The 25,444-nt window shown below is 34.6% G+C and overlaps 1 protein-coding gene across 2 annotated transcripts in view; it reads left to right on the top strand.

Moving 5' to 3' along the window:
- The window catches only part of KLHDC1 (kelch domain containing 1), a 48,775-nt gene that overhangs the window by 20,136 nt on the left and 3,195 nt on the right, over window positions 1-25,444 (top strand). The window contains exons 5-12 of one of the 2 annotated variants that reach the window (XM_081289987.1): window positions 5,056-5,134; window positions 7,567-7,650; window positions 10,672-10,755; window positions 11,416-11,474; window positions 13,813-13,925; window positions 15,644-15,716; window positions 20,276-20,360; window positions 21,990-22,042. In XM_081289987.1, coding sequence (XP_081146113.1) covers window positions 5,056-5,134; window positions 7,567-7,650; window positions 10,672-10,755; window positions 11,416-11,474; window positions 13,813-13,925; window positions 15,644-15,716; window positions 20,276-20,360; window positions 21,990-22,042 — 630 coding nt within the window. The remainder of the gene's footprint in view (window positions 1-5,055; window positions 5,135-7,566; window positions 7,651-10,671; window positions 10,756-11,415; window positions 11,475-13,812; window positions 13,926-15,643; window positions 15,717-20,275; window positions 20,361-21,989; window positions 22,043-25,444) is intronic. The other variant, XM_081289986.1, reaches the window with a different exon arrangement.

Raw genomic sequence — 25,444 nt, 5'->3', positions numbered from 1 at the left:
CTGAAGGATTTGTTGACAGAAGGATTAATGCTTCAGCCTCTTCCCAGAGACCGCTTTTCCAGGTCTGATGAACACATCTTCCTCAGGATTTGTTTTATCACCAGGAAAGAATGTATTGGGAAAGGATCAATGCTCTCAATGGATGGCTTTTCTTCTCGCTTCCCTTTTTCCAGGTCTCACTACTTTTGGGGTTTGTCATTTTCCATATCTAATATGCTAGGCAAGCACTCTACCACTGAGTTATATCATCAGCTTTTTTTTTTTATTTCTTAGTCAATTTAGATCAACATTTGTCCATTTTTTTATCTTTCCAAAGAACCAACATTTTTGTTTTATTATTTTTCTTGACCTTTTTTTCCTATTCATCTTCTGTGTGTGTGTGTGTGTGTGTGTGTGTGTGTGTATGTGTGTTGCTTAGGGTTACATCCAGGACCTTATACACACTAGGCAGGTGCTCTTTCACTGAATTACATCCCTAGCCCTCCCCTTCAATCTCAGTCATTTTCTTCTTTCTCTTTCTAGAGCCTTATTGGGTACAGTTTTGTTATTTATTTGAGATTTTTTAAAAATGTAAGTATTTACAGCTATTAATTTTCCCCTGAGCCCTGGCTATGTCCCATAATTTTTGCTATTTGTTTTCATTTTTATTCATTTCACAGTAATTTCTAATTTCTCTGGTAATTTTTTCTTTGACCAATTAAGTTGACAGGATTTGTTGTTGTTTTGTCTTGTTTTCTTTAAGCACTTTAAAGATTTGATTATGGGCTGGAGATGTGGCTCAAGCGGTAGCACGCTCGCCTGGCATGCGTGTGGCCCGGGTTTGATCCTCAGCACCACATACAATCAAAGATGTTGTGTCAGCCAAAAGCTAAAAAATAAAATATTAAAAAATATTCTATCTCTCTCTCTCTCCCTCTTTCTCTCACACTCTCTCTTTAAAAAACAAAAAATAAATATATTAAAAAAAAGATTTGATTACACTGCTTTTTGGCCTTAATTTTTCTCAGGAAAAAATGGACTCTCATTTGTGATTTTCCTCTTCTGTGAATGTCTTTTTTTCCTCTTTATCTGCTCTTTATTTTTGCTCTTTAGTTATTTGATTAAATATGCTCAAGTATGCTAGACACAGTGGTGCATGCTTGTGATCCCAGTGTATCAGGAGGCTGAGACAGGAGGATTGCAAGTTCAAAGCCAGCTCAGCAACTTAGTGAGGTTCTAAGCAACTTAGTGAGACCCTGTCTCTAAATAAAATGTAAAAAGGGGCTGGAGGTGTGACTCAGAGGTTAAGTGCACCTGGGTTCAACCTCTGGTACCTCCCCCAAAAAGAAGAAAGTAAAAGCTCAAGTATAGTTTCCTTTATATTTATCCTACCTGGAATGTGCTGAACTACTTGGGTTGACAGATTGGTATCTTATATGAGTTTTAAGAAGTTTCTAGTAATTATCAAATATTTGTTTTACACATTTCTTTGTCTTCTGGAACTCCTTTTACATGCATTTTAAATCATTTGATAATGGCCCACAGAGCTTGAACTTCCAGTTTCTTTCTCCACCCCTTCTTTATGTTTTAATTTGGATATTTTTTATTGATGTACTTGTCTTCACATTCACTGACCTTTTCCATTGTTGTGTCCAGTTTGCCATTAAACCCAGCTAATGAATTTTTAAATTCTGACATCTTATATTTCATTTTTGGCATTTCTATTTAGTTCTTTTTTATGGTGCCATGTCTCTGCTGATATTACCCTTTGTGTGTGTGTGTGTGTGTGTGTGTGTGTGTGTGTATTGTCCATCTTTTTCCATTAGGTCTGTCACCATGTAGGGATCTAGGGAAGTCTCCAGAGGCCCAGGAGACATCTATTGGAAACTTTCAGGTTTTGACTCCATCACAGAATAGTGTAGCCCACATCCCATGTGGGCTACATATCCAGGGTCATTTGGGTGAATTGGGTGGCATGAAGGAATCACACAGACACAGAAAATACCTTTTTTGGGGTGTTTTCAGGACAGCTCCTCCGCCTCAGCTTTAAGCTCTCACAAGGGGGGCAAGAGAAAAATATGGGAGGTAGGCGAGAAAGAGGGAGCATGTCCTGAATCCTGGTTTTTATTGAAGACAGCCATTGGATAGAGCATTCCATCCAACAAAGATAAAGGGTAGTATTAAAAAAGAACAAGAAGGCAGCCCACTCCCATTGGGTAACGCCCACTCCCAGAGCTTCACTCCCCTGCCGGGTGTGGGTGAAGTCCACCTGCTTTTGTGCACAACAGAAGCCAGTCCCACATCCCCATTGCTCAAGCCTGAGGGTGCCCTGCTCTTATGTGGCAGCTCCTGACAGAAAAGAATTTAAGGACAAGTCAGGTCTTCATAGCAAAGAAGGAAGTTTATTATAGAAAGTCAAAGTTTGTATTTTCAGGGCAGAATGTCAGTAATCTCATAAACAAGAAACCAGGACTTAAGGTCAAGCTTTTATTAGGGTACATAATTAGATAGACTATATTATTCAAAAGGACTGGTCTGCCAGGCATAGTGGCACACACCTGTAATCCCAGCAGTCAGGAAGCTGAGGCAGGAGGATCACAAGTTTAAAGCCAGCCTCAGCAAAAGCAATGCACTAAGTTACTCAGTGAGACCCTGTCTTTAAATAAAATTCAAAATAGGGCTGGGGATGGGACCCAGTGGTCGAGTACCCCTGAGTTCAATCCCCAGTACCAAAACAAAACAGAAAGACTGGTCTTCTTTCATGGATGGAATTGAGGAAAATCATGTTTCCACTTAGGGGATCTGGTCTGGTAAGTTTCAGCCTATATTAATGATTCTGGGAGGTTAGGTAGTCAGGTGACTGTGATAGAGTGTCATGGTCCAATCAAATGTTAGCTCCTGATTTCTTTCTATCGAGGTCTTTTTTCTGTTTTGTCAAATTCCAGAAAACTTAAGGAAACTGGAAAGTTACAAAATAATTTATGGGCTGTTCATTGAATCATTATATTCTTTTTTTCTGTCTCTTAGACTCCTTTGTCTGACTCAAGAGTTGATTACAAATTATTTGTTCTACAGTTTAACAGGGATATTTTTCCTTTAGAGATTTAGTCTTTTCTCTGTATCCCCAAATTTCTATCTCAGGTCTATTAGCATTTTAATCATGGTTTTGTCAACAAAAATTCAGTAGGAAAGAATTTCAGACAAAAATGGAAGCTTTATTTCAATAAGCAGTTTCCTCACCAGGGAGACACAGCCTTCCTTACAAAAGGAAACTGTTCCAAAGGAGCAAAGAGAGGGACTGGCTAATATAGATAAAGTTCTAGACCAGTTACCCTCTAAAGACTGTTATGCAAATGAAGGATGCAAGCATGCTCATTCCTAATTGGTTGATATTTAATTTTGACTGCAAATAATAGTTCATTGTTCAGGTCTCCGGGATGAAATAGGACTTTTCAGACTGTTTATCTTGGCAGCTGAACAGGAACACACCTGGACAAAGGCCCAAAGTTCAGTTTGTGGTTCTTCCAGGAACACAAAGTTTGAATATGATCTCCAGTCAGCAAATGGCTACCAGATTCTGCAATTTAGGCACACATTTAGCTACCTAGGACCTTTCTTGGATTATGAGCTTTTCTTAAAATTAACAGTTATTTTAAATGACCCTTTCTGATAATTCAGGTTGTCTGACTACTCTGTGTCTACTTACGTTGACTCTTTTCTCTCTTGATCATGAACCACTTTTTTTTCCTTTTTATGTATCTTGTTATTTTTTATTATATACCAGACATTTTATATGAAAGAAGAGTAAAGATTGGAATATATTTTCTTTATCTCCAGAGAGGGATATGCCAGTTCTTCTTTTTAAAGATTGCTAGAATGGGACATAAGTCAGGCTAATCTGTAGTTGATCTGTGTTTGGGCTGTGTTGTAGCCTTAGTTTTATCCATTCTTACCAGTGGCTTCAAATGTTTTGAGGCAGGGCAGGTCTTTCATTAGTGACCCATATTTAAGAACTGAAGATTTCATCCCTACCTCTCAGAACTATGAGAGATCTATGTTTTAAAACCAGTTGGTAGGTCCTTGGGTCCCTAAGAGGTTCTCTTTGCTTTGGTATCCCACTCAGGCTTTCTGCAATTTGAAAGAGATCAGCTTTTCATCTCCTCCCCTGACCTTTGGAGTGAAGCCACCCTATGTGGTATAGTCTTGGCATGCCTCTCAGGTGTTTCTTTCAGATCTCCTGTCCAGATCCCAAACTTTAATAGTTGAAAGCTCAAATTGCCTCAAGCAGGTTTGCTCAGCAGTCCTCCTCTTCTTCTGGCTCCTCCACACACCCCCACCTCTGGTGATTGAACCCAGAGCATTTTGAATGCCAGGCAAGCATTCTACCACTGAGCTACACCCCCACCTCCTGCTTTCAGCTTTTTTTTTTTTTTTTTTTTTTTTTTTTTTTTAAAGAGAGAGTGCGAGAGAGGGAGAGAGAGAGAAAGAATTTTAATATTTATTTTTTGGTTATCGGCGGACACACCATCTTTGTATGTGGTGCTGAGGATCGAACCCGGGCCGCACGCATGCCAGGCAAGCGCGCTACCACTTGAGCCACATCCCAGCCCCTGCTTTCAGCTTTTGATAATTGATCCTGGGCCATCCTTAAAAGTTTGCAAAAGAGGTATGGAAATTAAAAACTAAAAAAAGAAAAAAGAAAAAAAAAAAGCATTCCCACTCCTTCTGCAGCTGGATTTTTTAAGATTCTAATTTGCCATGCCAGCCTACATGTGCCGGTTAATACAATGAGTGGTTTCTCTTTATAATCTCTGTGTGTATTTGTTTCTATTTCCTCCTGTTACACATTGGATAAATGCAGCTGTGGGTCTCTGCTGTTTGAGAGCTCATCACTTTCTGAAATTGGTTCATTTAGATCTCTGTTCTCTCAGCTCTTTGATTTAGTTTTTTTATTTTTAATACAATGATTTTGTCATTTATTTGGCTTATTTAGGTTCTTAGGGTGAGAGAAAAGATCTATTTCAATGAACAAATGAGAAGCAAACTAAAAGTGTGTCCCTCTGTATTGTTTTTCAGATTAATATATTTTGGTGGTTATGGGTGCAGGAGACACAATGAACTTCAAGACTGTTTTGATGTTCATGATGCATCTTGGGTAAGAAAGTAATCACTCCTTACATTTGCTTTTAATTTAGCATAGCCTGTAAGTCTTAGAAATAATGAACCTAATCTTTCTCATTTTAGGAGCTACCAGTTGACACTATGTGAAAAAACGTATTTTTACTCTTATAGATTTGGATTCAGTCAAGGAAGATCTCTCATATAGTGATAATAACTTTCATTGTTCCTCTCACTAATTTTTCTTTCTTCTTCTTTTTTTTTTCCAGTACTAGAGATTGAACCTAGGGATGCTTTACTACTGAGCTACACCCCCAGCCCTTTTTATTTATTATTTTGAGACAGAGTTTCACTACGTATCCCAAGCTTGCCTCAAACTTGCTATACTCCTGCCTCAGCTTCCCAAATTGCTGAGAACATCAGATGTGTGTCACCATGTTCAGCAGAATAATTTTTTTTCTAATATCATTAATCACTTATACCTGTTTCTGTTAAATAAATAGATGCTTTAACCCAACTTGGGGGAATTTTGTTTTTTGTTTATGTTTAACCAAAATGGCTATTATTGACAAGCCTCCTATTGGACACATACCAGAATTTTTCTTAGCTCAGACTGGTTTCTGCATAAGAATGAACTGGGGGAGGTACATCTTAGCACCTCAGGAGGATGAGGAAGGAAGATCACAAGTTCAAAGCCAGCCTCAGCAATTTAGCAAGGACTTAAGCAACTTAGCAAAATCCTGTCTCAAAAGAAAATATAAAGAGGGCTGAGTATGTGGCCCAATGATAAAGTACCCCTGGGTTCAATCCCCAGTATTGCAAAAGAAATAAAAAGTGATCTCACCACCAAAAGATACACAATAACTCTTTTCAGTTTACCTTCTTTTGAATTTTATTATCATTGTACATTTTCAATGTAAATGTATATAGGTATCTTTAATTCTCCATGTTTCTGCATATTTTAATTTTTAAAATGAAATATTTTTAAAACTTTGCTATTCAAAATATTATTAATAATTTTCAAGAATATAATTTACTATTTTTTACACCTAGTTATCTTTACTCATTGGTGAACTCAGTTTTTTTATCCCCTAGTACAGTTAACCTAATGAACATGTCCTGAAGTTTCTGGAGAACAACTAGATCTTTAAATTTGGATTCTAATCTAAGTAAATTGTTTGGTTTATTTGACTTACTTGATAAGTCCTATCAAAGATACATGAAGCTGGGTTTGGTGGTGCCCACCTGTAATCCTAGCAATTTGGGAGACTGAGACAGGAGAATTGCAAATTCAAAGCCAGCCTCAGCAATTTATCAAGGCCCTAAGCAACTTAGTGAGACACTGTCTCAAAATAAAAAAAAAAAAAAATTAAATTTAAAAGATGGGCTGAGGTTGTGGCTCAGTGGTAGAGCACTTGCCTAGCATGGGTGAGGCACTAGGTTCGATTCTCAAAACCACATATAAATTAATAAATAAAGGTCCATCGACAACTAAAAAAAAATTAATTTAAAAGAGCTGGTGGATGTGGCTCAGTAGTTAAGCACCAATGGGTTCAATCCCTGGTAACAAAACAACAACAACAAAAAGATAAATAATACAGGTGGAGTACCTTACCCCTGTAATCTCAGCTATTTGGGAGACAGGTAGGAGGCTTGCAAGTTCAAGGCCAGCCTGATCCATTTAGAAAGACCCTGTTTCAATAAAAAGGGGTGAGGATGTAGCTCAGTGGTAAAGTACTCCTAGATTCAGTCCCCAGGACCATCAATAAGAAGGAAAAAGAAGAAGATAACAAGGACAATAAGCAAAAAGCATAAGTTTGACTCACAAGAATAAATTGCTTGGTGGATTAGAAGTGATTGGAACTTTTTGGAAAAAGTATAGCCCTGTATAACCTGTATAATTTATACAATTTATTATGGCAAGGATTAATTAGGCTTTGAGTATGTGTTTTAAGGAAAAAAGGTTCCAAGATGTATAAAATCATTCTGTCCTGTATAAATCCATTCTGTCCAATTATTTTTTGGTTGGCTTTTGTTGTTGTTGTTTTTTTGAGATGGGATCTCACAATGTTACCCAGGCTGGTTTTGAACCCATGAACTGAAGTAATCCTCCTGCCTCAACCTCCCAAAAGTTGAGATCACAAATATGTGCTACTGCCAGCTTGTCCTCAAAATTTTAAAAAAGACAGTCCTTTGAGAAAATGTAAAAATTGTCCACAAATAAAATTATGATTCACTGCAAGCAAGCAATTATATGAGAAGAAAAGTTGTCCAGTGATACTACTACTTGTCTGAACATCATACTTTTTGGGACACTGGTGTGTGCATTAACTTGATGACTCTGATAACACTTAACTCTATTATTGTAAATGTTTTTTATTTTTATTTTACTAGTAAATATGTGCCAAGCTATAACAATAATGTAAAAATTATAAAAGCTTTCAGATATTTTTAAAATTTCTGTTTTAGGAAGAACAAATATTCTGGGGATGGCATAATGATGTCCATGTATTTGATACAAAAACACAGACTTGGTTTCAACCAGAAATTAAAGTAAGTGTTGCAAAAAGTATCCTTCATATTCCATATATTCATTGATACATTTTAAATCTTTTAAAAACTCAGTCATTTGGATTTATCAATTGGGTTTATAATCACATACAAAGTAGTTATCTTGAATCTGTCACCAACACCATTTAAAAGAAAATCATATATAGCCAGGTGTGGTGGCATACATCTGTAATCCTGGGAACTCAAGAGGCTGAGGCAGGAGGATCTCAAGTTCCAGGTCAGCTTGGGCAACTCAGTGAGGCCTTGTCTGAAAATTTACAATTAAAAAAAAAAAAAAAGGTGGAACTGAGGATGTAACTCAGGCTGAAGGATCATATGTTCAATCCCTAGTGTCACCAAAAAGAAAGAGAAAAAAAAATTTCTCCAGATCAGATAAGATTTTCTAGAAAAAAAATATTTTAAAGAGATGCCATTGTGATTCTTTTTGTTTCTGTCATCATTTTTTACCCACAGGTAACATGCCCTAATTTGATAAAAATTCTTTTAAAAAGTCATTGTATTACAAAGCCCATAATTTTAAACACCATTTTTATAAACCCTTAAAATCAGAGCAACATACAATTACAGCATGACAAAAATACATTATCCTTGTTTTTTCATTTGCTAGTAACCAAGCACAAATTTAAATTAGTTTAAGCAATTTGGAGTGTCTCACACATCCTACACAGACCAGCACACCAGGAAGTGGAGCACATTTCTCAACACCATCATAATACTTTTCATGTCTCTTTGTCTGCTTTTCCCTTTTTGTGTACTTGTTTCACTACAGCTACTGCAGACCAGCTGGGGCCATTTAGGAGAGAACTGGGCCCTGGCTATGCCAGTAGTTCTTGGTATAATGCTCTCTCATTGCTTGTATATTAGTCATAGAAGAAGACTCTGGTTCTACCTGGTATTGTCCCTACTCTTTATAGGACCCCTGTTACCAAGGAGATAACTTGCTGTGTCCACCCCAGGGAGAGCAGGGTATTATGATTGATAAGCTCAATATCCAAAGCCTTACACATACTAAGGTGTAATTGAGCCCAAGGCTTTACACATCCTAGGGTGAACAGAAAGGAATGCTAAGCAGGCAAAACTAACATTGTCTATTAGTATGCACAAGTGACTAAAAGTTTTTACAGTCCAACTTCTGTTGGTGAAAATCATGGAAAGTGCTATGTAAAATATTAAGTGTTATAGAATTTGACCTTCTCTGCAATCTCTTTCCAGGCAGTAAATTTCAGGTTTCCAGTGCTTTTCTGTTCTCTTCATTACATTTCTAATTGTAGATCTAATCAGCTGTCAGTTATTTATAGTTGAAGATTGAATTTTGCTTCAATCAGCATTTGAATTTTAAGATTTGGGTTTTTTATTAATGGAGTAAGAGAGTTTTACCTCTGTTAAGATTTCCTGTCAGCAGGTGGGTGGAGACAAATATTAGTGGGTCTAAGTTTACTGAAACTAATCCTAGATCTCTTTGAGGCCTCTTAACCCTCTGTTGCCTTAGAAAATAAGTCAGAACCTGGAGCTTCTGTGATGGGATAATAATAAAAGCTTTGTTTTGCTAGAAGGGCTAGAAACCAAAACTCTCAAATGGTTCTCTTTCATTTACTTAAGTGTTATATAAGTGAAATCTGAATTATTTCTTATCAACTTGAAACAGGTATTCAGGTAACCTTAAAATGAATAGTAAGTTATGATGTTGGATGTAGAGCTTAAATTTTCCATGTCCGCATTTAGTAGCCAGTGAGCTGAAAATGTTCATAATGCATCTTGGGTAAAAATATAATCACTCCTTACATTTGCCTTTAGTTTAGTATAGCCTGTAAGGCTTAGAAATAATGAACCTAATCTTTCTCATTTTAGGACCTACCAATTTGCCAAAACTGACACTATGAAAAAAATGTATTTTCACTCAATAGATTTGGATTCAGTTGGAGGAGGGTTTCTCATCTAGTGGTAATTGCTTTCATGAGTTGCAGGATAATTTCTTTTCTTACATCATTAATCACTGATACCTCATTTTTTTAAATAAGTAGAAGCTTTAGCACAACTTGGGGAAATTCATAAACACATAGAATTATTCAAATGATTCTTCCTTCAAATTTCTCTCCCTCCCTTTCTTCCTTCTATATGTCTACCTTTCTTACTTTTTAAAAAAATATACATTTTTTAGTTGTTGATGTACCTTTATTTTTTATTTATTTATATGTGGTGCTGAGGTTCAAACCCAGTGCCTCACACATGCTAGGCAAGCGCTCTGCCACTGAGCCACACCTGAGCCCTACCTTTCTGTCTTTCATACTGAAAATTGAGCCCAAAGCCTTACACATGCTAAGAACGGGCTCTACCCCGAACTACATCCCCAGCTCCTTTTCCTTAAAATCTTACTCATTTATCTACCCATTCTCTCCTTTACCACCAATTAAGAACTTTTCTAAAGAAAAGATCTATTATTTTTTCAAAGTAAAATGTAGAGAAGAGTTATTTAGTGTTAAGAGTTTTAGGAAGCAGTAAAGTACTGTTTGACAAGGCAATAGTGAAATTCTTGTGAATTTGAGGAGTTTGGAGATCATATTTAATTTTTTAGGCTCTGAGATCACCCACTATACAGTGCTCACTTCAAATTTTAACTGTGTGTGTGTGTGTGTGTGTGTGTGTGTGTGTGTGTGTATGAGAGAGAGAGAGAGAGAGAGAGAGAGAGAGAGAATATGTGACAGAATTTTTAATTTGATTTTTTTATGGTCTTATGTTTCGATCCAAAATTTATGTGAATTTTATTTTGTTTAATAATGTCTGACATTTTAGAAGAGCACATTAAAATCAGGAAGAGTAAATTTTATTCTTAAAGAATTATATTTGCCTATATTATTGTTTAGAATGAACTTCTGTGTAGGGTTTTTAATTGAATTACATAGGTATGGATAGCCTACTGATCAGGTGTGTCTCATACTAAGCATTGGAATATGACTATATTACAGATGATTTAAGTCTTTGTACTCTTCTAATCTCTGCTTGCAGGGTGGAGTTCCACCACAGCCACGAGCCGCGCATATGTGTGCAGTTCTTGGAAATAAGGGTTATATCTTTGGCGGACGTGTTTTGGTTAGTGTTTTTAATGGAAATGGTATTTTTATGTGTGGTGCTTGTTATAAAAATTAGCCACTGATTTTGTGGAACAATGGAATATTCAGATAATCTAGAAACTAAAATAACATTTAATAACTTTTATTTATATTTTATTTTCAAAACAGGCCATATACAAGCAATCACAGATGATTATAAATCATATTTTAATGAGGAAAATCCTTCATTTCAGTCCAGTTTCAGAAAAGTTTAATTTTTTATAATTTAAACCCTGTTAGTTTAAACCCATTTCTTCCCTTGCCCTTTGACACATTAATTTGGGAGCTCGATATTAATTTTATTAATGCTTTGCATTATTTCCCAATATTTAAATTTCTGATGTTGAGTAGGACAGATATAGTCTATTTTTAATCTAAAACTAACATTTTAAGTCGGTCGTGGTGGTGCACGCCTGTAATCCCAGTGGCTCGGGAGGCTGAGGCAGGAGGGATCACAAGTTCAAAGTCATCCTCAGCAACTTATCAAGACCCTGTCTCAAAGGAACAAATAAAAAAGGGATGGGGCTGTGTCTCAGTGGTTAAGCACCCCTGAGTTCTATCCCTCATACAAAAAGCAACAATTAATATTTTAGACCATAAAAGATATAAAACACTGTCCAATTTAACACTTTTATTTTAGCAAACTAGGATGAATGACTTGCACTATCTAAACTTAGACACCTGGACTTGGTCTGGAAGGTAAGTTTGAAATTTTAGTATGTTTTAATCTGTAGGTGTGTGTGTGTGTGTGTCCAGCCATAATCCAAATTTGTGTTCCTAAAATTGAACTGGTATTTTTTTTCAGGTTATATGTCTAAGCAAGGAATATACAGATGTAAACAAAACTTGTTCTTTAACTGAACTATATAAAACATGAAAATACTAACACTTGAGCCAGGCACAGTAGCACATGCCTATAATCCCAGCGGCTCAAGAGGCAGGAGGATCACAAGTTCAAAGACAGCCTCAGAAACTTAATCAGGCCCTAAGCAGCATAACAAGGACCCTGGCTCAAAGGAAAAAATTAAAAGGCCTAGAGATGTGGCTCATTGGTTAAGTGTCTCTGGGTTTAATCTCTGGTACCATAAAAAGAAAGAAAAAACTAACAGTTGAAAATAAATTATGTGGGCTGGGGTTATGGCTCAGCGGTAGAGCACTTGCCTCGCAAGTGCGGGACTCTGGGTTTGATCCTCAGCACCACATAAAAATAAATAAATGAAATAAAAATATTTTAAAAAAGAAAATAGATTATGTAAAAGTACTGGTTTTACATAGATTATCAAAGAAAAGGGAATAAAAGTAAGTTTTCACTTATCAGATAAAAATAATTATAATGACAGTGTGTGGTAGAATGTAACAACATAGTTAGTAGTACAAATTGGGGCACTTTTTTTTGGAAGGTAGCCTGAAAATATGTTTAAAATATAAAATGGAAATCTCAACTGCTTGGGAGGCTAAGGCAGGAGGATCACAAGTTTGAGGCTACCAGGACAATTTAGTGAAACTGTCTCAAAATGAAAAGGGCTGGGGATATATCTCAGAGATTGCTTCCATAGCATGTACAAGGTGCTAGGTTCAATCTCCACTACCAGAAAAAAAATACACATACACATATAATTGCACATATATAAAGACATACATGTGTACGTGTGTGTGTGTGTGTGTATGTGTGTGTGTATAATTTCTTTGATTCAGATTTTTCCAAAAACAATGACAAGGGTATGTGTATGTGTGTGAACATGTGTACATAGCTAAAAGATGTTTCAACATTATTAATAAAAGCCAAAATTGAAATTAATTTTCGTGTCTGCAAGTAGAGATTGTTTAAATCATGATACCTTTGCCCAGTGGGCTGTTTTGCTTCCAATACCAAAGGAAACCATGTTTTACAGAAATATTATACAGCATATTATTTGAGATAAAAAAGTTACAGAAGAGATTATATGCTCCCATGTGTGTACTTTTAATAAATATATGCATTAAAGTCTTAAAGAGATATACCAAATTAATATTATTTCTTATTGGTGGGATACAAGATTATAAGAGAATTCTCCTTTTTAAAAAATATTTTAGTGGTTGTTAAATGCTTTATAACCAAAGTGTTTCTAATAATAATTTTTAAAAACAATAAAAATATTTCTTTTTGGAAAAAATAAATTACATTCTCTAAAACTGGCCCATGTTGCTACGGGGCATTCCAGAATGCTGAAGAATAGTGTTTTCTTTTCTCCTGGTTTTAAAACTTTTTGCTTCCAGCTTTTGTTTATGTTTTTTTTTATTTATGGTTCTGTTTTTTTAAAGAAAAGTTTATTGGTTTGAAAACTTTAGAGGTTTATCCTGCATCTGCAATGGCATGCATACTTTTATTTTGAAGGTAAAGTAGCTAGCATTTTCAGGGGAAGATAATGCTTTCGGAACTTATACAACAAGTAGACCAGAGTAAAAACAATAGCATGTGGAAACCAGCTAAAAACACAAAATTAAACATGAAACAACAGTAAAAATAAATAAGAGACATGAAAATAATTGTGTCAAAAAATGGGAAAGGGTGTTTATTAATCAACAAAAGTGATGTTAAATATGCATTGTGAATTAAATGGAAATTGAAATTTAATTTCACTCTGTGTTCTATGAACAAGTGAAATGGACATTAAGTGGAAATAAATTGTTCAAGTTTATCTAAGAATTTAAGAATGTTTTATAAACACTCTGAGATGATTAAAAGCCTTTTATTTTGCCGGGTGCCGTGGCACATGCTTGCAGTCCCAGCAGCTCAGGAGGCTGAGACAGGAGGATTGAGAATTCAAAACCAGCCTCAGCAACAGCAAGGCACTAAACAACTCCGTGAGACCCTGTCTCTAAATAAAATGCAAAATAGGATGTGGCTCAGTGGTTGAGTGTCCTTGAGTTCAATCCCAGTTACCCCCAAAATAATAATAAACAAACAAATAAATAAAACTTTATTTTGACTAATGCAGTTGAAATAAAATAAATTTAATTAAAATAATTAAATTTTAATTATTTTCTCTTGCCATAGGATTTCTATTAATGGAGAAAGTCCAAAACATCGGTCATGGCATACTTTAACACCAATAGCTGATGACAAACTTTTCCTATTTGGAGGACTAAGTGCAGATAATATTCCATTAAGTAAGTCAGTTAAAGTTTATCATATAAAATATCCTCACATTCCTTTTTCTTAATTTTATTTCATGCTTAAAGTGAAGTAAGTCTTCCTTTTTTTCTTTATCCCTAACTTCATGCTTGATTGCATTAAGAATTGAAAAAAAGAGGCCAGGTGAGATAGCTCAGTGGTGGAGCATTTGCCTAGCATGTGTGAGGCACTGGGTTCAATCTTTAACACAAATAAAATAAAGTCATGCTGTCCATCTACAGCTGAAAAAAAATTTTTTTTAATTGGAAAGAGAAGCTCTCTGCTTCAATATCCTTGGATTTTCATGTACTTCTTCTTTTCTTAAGAAGAAAAGGGTGAATCTAGCTGAATTAAAGCCCCTTACCACTGTAGTATTCTGTGATTCTGTGTCCTTCTGGGTTTTGATCCAGATGCTTATACTGTAAGCTGGAATGGAGATTAGAAGACCAGCCTTCCTAGAAGGCTCTGAGAATACAAAGTGGAAAGCCAGTTTTTTCTCTTATAAAGGAAAGTATTAACAGAATTTTGTTAACTCCTTTCACTGCTGATCCTAATAGCTATGGGTTTTGCAATTGTGTTTTTCTTTAAGCAGTAAAATTGTGTCATCAGGGTAGATGAGTGACCAAGAATATTCACCTCTTGGTTTGATGTGTTGGATGTATTGTATTTTCTTAACTCAGAAGTTTCCTATGGCTAAAAATGTTTTTATCAAGAAACCTATATAGGCTGGGGCTGGGGCTCAGTGACAGAGCACTTGCCTAGCACGTGTGAAGTATTGGATTCAATCCTTACCACTACATAAAAATAAATAAAATAAAGGCATTTTGTCCATCTACAACTACAAAAATACTAAAAAAAGAAACCTATGTAACACTAAAATAATTTGTATAATTTTATATGGAATCTGGAAACAACTATTTTTCAACAGGAGTTTTTCATATCAGTGATGCATTTATCGAGGAGTGTGGGCCACCTAATTTTAGAGCTGGTTGGAGAAATAACAGTTCCTGATAGGAGATGGTAATATTCTTGCAGTTTATTTTTTCTCCAATTTATGAGCTTTTTAATTAAAAGAAATTTGGAATATAATAAAAATTAAGATGTACATTTTGCTAGAGGTTGTTTAACATCGTTAACTTCACGAGATCTAAAGTTTTTAATTCCTATTTGCTATTTTTGGTCATTGACTATAGGAAATTAAATATCTTAACTTTTAGTCTAGTCAGTTTCCTCTCTCATCAATTAAGTTTAAGATCTGATCATATGGATACTGAAGAATTATCTTCTATTGACTGATAATGGCATTGTGCTTATGTAGAGTGTTCATTTTTTAAGCAATCATACTGAAGTGTGTTTGGGAAAATGATAGGAGATATGGGATTTGATTTATTATGAATTCAACAATAAGAATAACAGAGATAAATGGAACCCATTTGGCAAAACAGTTTTTTTGATGGATTAATGCTGGGGATTGAACCCAGGGTTTTGCAGGTGATAATAGGTGCAAACACTACTTCTGAGCTACACCACCAGCTCAGAACCTTGATAGTTGTTGCATCTAGGAGGTAGATCACTCTACTTTTGTGTATGTTTGAAATATTTATGAAAAAGATATGCACACACAGGAGAGATAATCATATAAATGTAACATGATAAATATGGAAAAAATTAAAATTGTATCCAAAGGACTAATTAAACTGTCATAATATTTCAGGTGATGGTTGGATTCATAATACAATAACAAATTGTTGGAAACAACTTATACATTTACCTAACACAAGACCCAGGTAAGTCTAGTAGTTGACAAGTAGTAAAATAATTAAGAATTTTAAAGTATTAAGATAAAGCACTGAATTTATACTGTTTGCCACTGAAATCATAAAACATTAGGAATGATATCTTTCACATGAGCTTTATGTTATATAATTCAAATATCATTTTAATTATATCTGACTGTTAGAAATAATCTGTCTTGTAGGTAAATGTGTAATCTTGCCTGATAAATATGAAAAAGATAATTTAAAATATCTCATAATTTTAATATTTTAATGTTAATATTTTAAATCAGTAGATAGGAATAGGGTTGGCTTTAATAGTAGTAATTTGTTTTTAAAAGTTTAAAGAAATTTAATGAGGAAATTTGATTTCATATTGATCTAGTAAATGGCAAATTATTATTTTGATTACTGGTCTAATGTATTCATTAATGTGAATTTTTTTGAAAAAGAAAATGTTAGATATTTGTAGTATATTATAATAAAAATTATAGGAACATTATACTATTATTATATTAAAGAAATCACAGTAGTATTGTATTTCTTATTTTTTCAAATTTGGTTGAATAGTATAATAAAAAATATTTCATAGGAAATTCAGATTCAGCACATAATCATCACTGTAGTCAGTAACAAATTTTATGCCTTTCCATGCCATGTATTTCAGATTTTTTAACTATAGATGATTTATATTAGTGTGCAGTCAAATTAATGATATGTATTTTTGTTATTTAATAAATGATAATTTTAAGTAACTTTTTTGAGATAAAGACTTAAAATATTTATATATATTTTGGTGTGTATATCTATGTTAATATTTACTATATATTTATAATCTATTACTATACTTATAATCTATAACTTATATTTACATATTTGATTATTTTATTTTCATGTATAAAATTCATTGGAATTTATTATTTTAACAATTGTGGCTTTTTAAAAATATATTTGTTTAATTTAAAGAGTTTTATATTAAGATATGGGGACCCAGATTTCTAGTCCTTGCTCAGTTACTGCTTAGTTTTTTGGCTTTAAAAAGTCACTTAAAGAAGCTGAGCATCAATTTCTTCATCTGTGAAATAAAGGAGTTGGACTAGATAATCTCTAAGTTTCTCCTAATTTTTGATTTTATAAATATGTTAATTATATACCAAAGTGGTAGTAAAAATGTTTAATTTTTAAATTGCTCCTATTTTATATTTCAATTTTTAATAATTAGAGCAACACAACTATTATCAATAATATACTAGTTAGAACTAGAGCTATGTAAAGATATTTCTTTTGATTCAGTTGATGTGTCATGTAAATAATATGCTTTATTAGAATGTTTAGGTGATAAGTTTAGAGCAGCTGTGAGAGGACATAAACTATCAGTCTATAGAAAAAACATCAGGTTCCAAGCTAGATGTCACCAAAATCAAGGCAGGAAAGGCTTTCCAGTGTTCTTCGATGATGAAATCCAGGCCAGAGTTTCCATAAGGCAGATAAGACAGAGGCAGATCTATCTTCAGGTATGAGGTGAGGAGGAGAACAGGTGGGATACAGTTGAGTGTAAGGAGAACATATATATTTGTGTGTGTGTGTGTGTTTACTAATTTTTATGAAAGTGACAATTAACATCTAAATGCATTTTGTGCAAACTTTTCCAAGATATAATTTGAAATGTAAGCTGCCCAATTATCCTCTTAGAACTCTGAGACAGGGCTTCTTCATCTTAGCATTATTGACATTTTGAATCAAATAATTGGTTCAGTAATTGTTGTTAGGGGTGTCCTGTACATTGCAAGATGATTAACAGCATCCTTAGCTTTTACCCACTAGATGTGAGTAGCACTGCCTTCTCTCTCCCCAAGTGGTAACAACCAAAAATATCTACAGGTGTTGTCAAAAGTCTCCTTGACAGATTATCCCTGGTTGAGAACCACTGTTCTACAGCATAACACTATCTTCAGGCCTTACCTTAGATAAAACTATGTCTGGTTCAAAGACCATCTGTAAATCCATACCTAATAACCCATATAAGTGGTTGTCAGCAAGGAACCTTTTTTATGTGTCTGTAAAAGATACGAGATAAAGTGTTGATGTAGAGAGCCAAAAGCTCCGCTGGATCCCATGAGTATTGCCAAGGCCATTATATACATAGCTGTCTCTCTAGGAAATTAATCTATTCCTTTCCTTATTCGGGGCATTCATTATATTCCATTTCTTTTACCTAATCCCTCTTCTAATCCTCCCCAAACCCACAACATAATTTGGGTTCTTGTTGAGAATTTATGCCAATTTGCATTCTAACATATAATTTGGAGAACTGAGCAAGTATTTCCAAAAGAACATATCTAATAACTTGATTTATCCTGGGTCCCAGGTGCATTTGTCATTGGCTGTAGCATGATTGAGGAAAATATGTGGCTTAACAAATTGTACATACTCCTACTGTTTGCACATGCAGAATTTAAGTAAAAGGGACTAATGTGCTAAAAAATAAGTGATGTGGTAATAAAAGAAATGACAATATATAATTGTTTTGGGTATCTATTACTCTAACAATTTGGTCTATTAAGAAAAGTAATAAGGACTGGGGATATAGCTCAGTTAGTAGAGTACTTGCCTTGCATGCACAAGGCCATGTGTTCAATCCCCAGCACCACCACCAAAAAAAAAAAAAAAAAAAAAAAAAAAGTAATGAGTCAAAGCAATGATTTTGTAAAATCCTTAGTTTCTCATGTGAAATTGAGAATCTGCATGTACTTTGAGATTTTTGAGAGGTAGAGCTTTTGGAAATTATGAACTTTATAAATAAACTATAAAATTTTTCTTGGTAAATAATGTAAAATTGGAGATGGACATGAGCTATCAGAACATTTACAAAAGAACATTAATTGCTCTACTCCTTTATGAAATAATTTGCATATTTAATCACTGAATAAATTATATCAGTATTTTGTGTTTGCTTTTGCTAATTAAGATTTTTTTTAGCACCAACTGGGTACAGAATACCATATTGGATATTTTTTTAAAGAAGCATAAAATTAGCATTTCAGTGGTTTGCTGGCATACAGTTACAACTACTCTCAAAGTTGAGGCACCTAATGTATAGCCTTTGCTGATTACTACAGGTGTATCTACTCCCTTTATAGCTGATTTCAAGATATTAAAATGATTCTAAGCTGGATGAAGATATGCACAATTGGTTCACCTAGCCAGTCAGTGAGCCTGTTTCAACATACCACTGTGGCAATTTCTGACCTCACAGACCTCATGGTCTTTTTAGGGAGCTGGAAGACAATTAAAGTATTATAATGAGCAATTAATCTTCAAATGTGAGTTAGTAGAGCACAAAATAAACATGTAAATGTTGAAAGATGCTGATCAGAAATGGCAGCAAAACCAGTTAGATGGATTATTTGAAACACTTCCTTCATGTTGAGCCTGTTTTTTTAAGGCCCAGAGAAAATGACTTATTCTAGGCCTAAGAAAAAGGGCAAACAACAGCTGGGGATATAGCTCAGTTGGTAGAGGGCTTGTGTACAAAGTCCCTGGGTTCAATCCCCAGCACCACAAAAGAAAAAAAAAGGGGGATGGGGGCGGGCGGCAAACAAAAGCCTGGAAGTGAATATAAGTTTTTTCCTTAGGGTAAGCAAGGAAGCAGAGTTGGTTGAAATAGAGGACTCACTGGGGAGAGGCAAGAATTAACATTTGGGGGAAAAAGAAATAATGACTGATCATAAAATATTAGGCTAGAAAAAAGAGTTGGCAGCACAGATGCTTCCTAATCAGGAAATTCCCATGCTAGCTGTATTTTACACAATTTACAAGATATTTCAAAATAACTAGAAGAGTCTGAAGGTTCCTAACACATAGAAATTATAAATGTTTGAGGAGATAGAAATGTTAATTATCCTTATTTGATCACTACACATTGTGTACATATATTGAATTATTGTACTATACCTCATAAATATGTACAAATATGAGTCAATAAAATTATTAATGGTCAGATAGTAAAAAAGTATTTGAAAAGTATTATTTATTAGATATATGTAGCTAGGGAGATTAGAGATAAAAAAAATAAGGAACACATGGTATTCTGTACCCAGAGTGATGAATGATTTGACAATAGAAATGTGAAGAGAGTAGCACATTGGATTTGTCAGGTGATGTGAATAAGCAGAAAAGAAAGAGGCAAAAGTAATGAGAATAGTAACATGGCAGATGTTAATAAGAGAATTGGGAAAGGTGCCTCTGTCAGCAATAAGGGGGTCAGTTCCTTCTTAATTTATTGTATTTTAAGGATAATATGTATGAGAGAAAAGGGTTAAAAAAAAGGTTGGGGGATATAATAGAAAGAGTTATTGGGAATCACCTCCTTAATCAAAATGATGCAATTTAAAGAACTCCAGAAAAATCTTTAAAATCTAACCCCTTTGAAGATATGCCAAAGGTTCAAGTTCAGTCATGCCTGTTTTAAAATGGATTAATTTTAGAGTATACAGTTTATAATTGACTTTATGTAATGTACAGTTTCTTCCTTGACAGTATTTCACCCTGTTTATAATTTTCAATTTTAGGTTATGGCACACAGCCTGTTTGGGAAAAGAAAATGAAATAATGGTGTTTGGTGGGAGCAAAGATGATTTACTTTCCTTGGATACAGTAAGAAATCTTATATCTAAATATTTCCTCTAGAATTATGTTATTCAAAATAAATAACTACCCAACAAGAATATTGTTATTCTAATACTACAAAATATAAAATGTTACTCTGTGGGGTTATTAATCCTAAGAATGAGTGGCTTTTGTAAAACATTTCAGGAGTTTTTAGATTTAGAAATCCAAATAGGGGGTGTGTGTTATGGGGTTGTGGCTCAGTGGTAGAGTGCTCACCTAGCACGTGCGAGGCCCTGGTTCAATCCTCAGTACCACATAAAAATAAATAAATAAAATAAAGGTACTGTATCCAACTGCAACTAAAAAATAAAATATTAAAAAAAAGAAATCCAAATAGGTCTATTAATTTCATTAGTTATTACAAAGAGCTTTTTTCTTTGAGCCTTTTCTTTTTTTCTTTGAGCAAGACCCTGTCTCAAAATGAAAACTAACGAAAGGACTGCTGGGGATGTAGATCAGTAGTAGGACACCCTTAGATTTTACCACCAGAAATGAAATTAACTACTTAAAATATTAAAACCACAATTTTGTACTTATATAGCAAAATTTTTGCTTAGCTTGTACAAAGCCTTGGGTTCGATACTCAAGACCACAAAAGAAAGGGGAGGGGCAAATTTATATTTTGTCTTCTCTTTTTTGTCACTAGAAATCTTCTTTTCTTTTAGATGACAAAGTTTAAATTATAACTAAAATCTGGATCACAAATTATGAAATTCTAAAGATCTATTTGAAAGGATTTATATAAATTTTCTGTTGACCCTTCTACCATATTAACTTTTACATGAAAGACTCATTATTCAAAAAGTCTTCAGGATCTTAATTTTTAAAAAAATTTTTTTTAGTTGTCAATGGATCTTTATTATTTTTTTATATGTGGTGCTGAGAATTGAACCCAGTGCCTCACACATGCTAGGCAAGCACTAGACAAGCTCTGAGCTACAACCCCAGCTGCTTAATTTTTAAATTAATAATTCTCAGGAAGGGAGCTAAAGGGTTTAGTTCAGTGGTACAGCACTTATCTAGCATATGCAAGGGCCCTGGGTTTGATCCCTAGCACCACAAAGTAACTATCTTGAAAAGGGAGATAGAATAAAGAAGAGTTTTGCTTTTTGTTTGTTTTTTATGTGTGTGTGGTCTGGGAATTGAACCTAGGCCCTTGGGCATGCTAGGCAAACACTCTACCCCGAGCCACATCCCCAACCCTAAAGCAGAGATTTTTAAAATAAGAGAAATTTGAAGAAAATGCTTTTGTTAAAAAAAGTGTTTATAAACCACTACTTGTGTCACTTTTTAACTCACTATTCTCAGAAAAGAACATATTTCTGATTTTTAAGTTTGCAATTATAAGCTATTGATTAGGTAGAATTTTGGCCACTGAAGTTTGGTAACCACATACCCAAAGTTTGTGCATAGCAGGTGTATGTGTACATATATATGTGTATATTTGTGGGTATCCTTGTTTGCATGCATGCATATGTATATGTGTTATCAGTCAGAGATTTATTTGCTGCTTTATGCTATGTTTTTACATGTGTAAAATACAATAAAGCATTATATTATTAACTCAATGTTATTTTTATAAAAATCCCTTATAAGACCTTTCTTATGTTTTAGGGTCACTGTAATGATTTATTGATCTTTCAAACACAGCCTTATTCACTACTCAGGTAAGCAAATCCAGTATTTTTATATATACATGCTAGGAATGTATCATTTCCTTTTTCCTCCTTTTTTGGAAGAGATATATTTTTCAGGTAGTTTGTATGACTTGAACCTAAGAAAATATTTGTCTTTTTAATAGTAAAATCAAATTTATGTTGGTAAATCATATACCAGTGTTATTATTTTTAATTATAATAAACAGCCAGGCATCGTGGTTCATACCTGTAATCCCAGAAGCTCAAGAGCTTGAGTCACAAGAATCATAAGTTCAAGGACAGCCTTAGCAATTTAGCAAGGCTCTAACAACTTAGTGAGACCCTGTCTCAAAATAAAAAACAAAAAGGACTTAGGGATATAGCTCAGTAGTAAAGCACCTGGGATTAAATCTAAGGAAAGAAGGAAAGAAGGAAAGAAGGAAGGAAGGAAGGAAGGAAGGAAGGAAGGAAGGAAGGAAGGAAGGAAGGAGGGAGGGAGGGGGAGGGGGGAAGGAAGGAGAAATTAAAATATATAGTATAATCACATTTTTTAGTTTGTTTATAAAATTGCTCTTAGTTCATTTGGTAATATTAAGCATACTGTAGTTCCTTAATTCTAATCCTTCTTAAAATTTTTAACTTCTGAAAATCAGAATATGTCATATTGATCTATCTCCATATACCACACACACATACATACATTCACACATTTAATATAGCAGAATTTTTTTAAACCTCAAAACCATTATTAAATTGGTGGTATGACTTATACTTTCTTGTCTAATATGTTCTTGATCTAAAAAGGAGTATGTAGCTGGTCAAGGTAACACATGCCTATAATCCCAGCTGCTTGGGAGGCTGAGGCAGGAGCATCACAAGTTCAAAGCCAGCCTAGACAGCTTGAAACCTTGTATCAAAATTAATCAATTAGTTAATAGGTCTGGGGGTATAGCTCAGGGGTAGAGCACTAATAGCACAAAAAGAAAAATATAAATAGATAATGTATGTTTTGGTCAGCTTTTTTGCTGCTGTGACAAAAAAAAAAACCTGACAAGAATAATTTTAGAGGAGGAATACTTTATTTGGGGCTCACAGTTTCAGAGGTCTCAGTCCACAGATGGCTTGCTCCACTGCTCTGGGCCCAACAAGAGGCAGAACATCATAGCAGAAAAATATGGTAGAGGAAAGCAGCTCAGGACATGGCCACCAGGAAGCAGAGACAGACAGCTCTGCTTTCCAGGGACAAAATGTGTACCGGAAGGCATGTCCCCCAATGACCCATCACCTCCAGCCATACCCTACCTGCCTACAGTTACTACCCAGTTAATTCCTATTAGGGGGTTAATGCACTGAAAAAGTTAAGGTTTTCATATCCCAGTCATTTCACCTCTAAACTTTCTCACACATGAGCTTTTGGGAGACACCTAATATCTAAACCATAACAATATACAAGGCTGATGCAGTAGACTATAATCCCAACTACCTGGAATACTGAAGCAGGAGGACTGCAAATTCAAGGTCAACCTGGGCAATTTAGTGAAACTCTGTCTCAAAATCAAGTTTCAAAACAGGGATGGGGATATAGCTCAGTGGTGAAGCACTTGCCTAGCATGTGCAAAGCCCTGAGTTCAATCCTCAATAACACACACACACACACACACACACACACACACACACACAAAATGTATGTACAGAGTTTTCTGGGAGGATTGTAGGAAAAGCCCCTATTTTTTCCTGCCTATTGACAGTTGGGAAGAAGGACTTAAAAGAAGTCAAAGTTGCCCAGAAAATAGATGTGGATTTTATGCAGTGAGAATAATATGGGTGAAGGCATATGAGGGGTTGAGAAAGAGAAAGAGATGACATGCAGTATTTCAAGGAATATACTATAACTTCCAAATGTTCTTCAACTTGAATCACTGAAAAAACATTAGACTAGCTCAAACTGAAATTTCTTGGTCTTTCTTGACTGCTCCTTGGCTTAGTGTGATAGTTCTGAAACTTGTCTGCATATTAGAATCTCATGGGGAGCTTCAAAAACTATTGATACCAGTGTTCTACCCCCAGTCATTTTTATTTAATTGGTGTAGGGTGTGGCCTGTACTTTGGAGATTAATTTTAAAGATCTCAAGGTAATTCTGATATGCAGACAAGTTTGGAAATGACTGCTATAAATATGATGGTTTATACTAATACTCAACTTTTACTGTGACTATTACTTTCCCTAATTAGTTTGCAAGTTCTTCATATATAAGGATTAAGAAGTATTTTAGAGTGCCCACATGGAAAGGCATGAAATGAAATGAAATGGCATGGATAAGAAAGGAGGAGTATTTGTTTATATAGTGATCAGAAGAAGCCATTAGGGATTAAGTTATTGGAAGCATAAAACATTAAAGGAAAAATTGGCATAGTCTTAAGGAAGTAAATTTTAGCAAACAGTCAAATTAGCCTTGACTGGAGGAATGATACTTTTCTTTTAAAACAGAGGAGAAGGAAGGGGTTGGGGTTGTGGTTCACGGGAAGAGTGCTCACCTAGCACATGCAGGGTGCTGGGTTTGATCCTCAGCAGCTCATAAAAATAAAATAAAGGTATTGTGTCCAATTATAACTAAAACAAAATATTTTTAAAAATGGAGGAGAAGGAAGAAAGTATGGGTATAAAGACAAATATTTATTGGTTGGAGAGAGGGTATTGAGAAAGTTTTAGTTGAAAGTGAGGTCATCTGGTAAGAGAAAAGAGAGGTGAAGATATGAACTTAAAGATGGTGGAGATTTGAAAAGGTACTGAGATGACTACAAGAAGATGCTGAACAAGGATATTTTTTAACAGAGTAATGCTCAGCTCAGATAGACTATAACTAATATGTAGAGGTAACACATCTGCAGAAACAGTTTTCTTCAGCAGCCAGATCACAGGTGCGGAGAGATGATTGACTCATTTTATCCATAGTTTGAATTTGGCCAGGGTGGTGCAACAGAAATGAATCAATATAGAAATGAGATAAAGTAAAACAGCAGACAACTGGATGGGCTTGCCTTTCAGGCTAAACAAAAGGTGACCACCAGTCTTTTGGCTTCTTTGTGTCATCCATGATACTGAGTGCAGTGCTCTCTATGCTTGGGTATATTCCTTTTTGTTGCTAAGCATAGTTTAATATATCAGAACTCAAATATAGCACAAATTTAGTTGTGTTTATTATGTGAAGTCTGTTATCTTGACATAATTGCTTGTCCACAGTGCAGTCAACATGTTCTTTTTATTTTAAGTCAGGAGACATTTAATACTTACTGTAATTGCGATACAATAGGACACAATTACTCTTCTCACATCATGTGATCTAACGGACTGTGGGATCATCCCATTGTTTATATTTATACGTTTATATAAATATATAAAATATATATTCATATTTAAAACAGGGCTGGGAG

The sequence above is a fragment of the Spermophilus citellus genome, assembly GCF_964194105.1.
Source record: "Spermophilus citellus genome assembly, chromosome: 4".
Taxonomy (NCBI): domain Eukaryota; kingdom Metazoa; phylum Chordata; class Mammalia; order Rodentia; family Sciuridae; genus Spermophilus; species Spermophilus citellus.
This window is presented reverse-complemented; position numbering and strand designations above follow the sequence as displayed.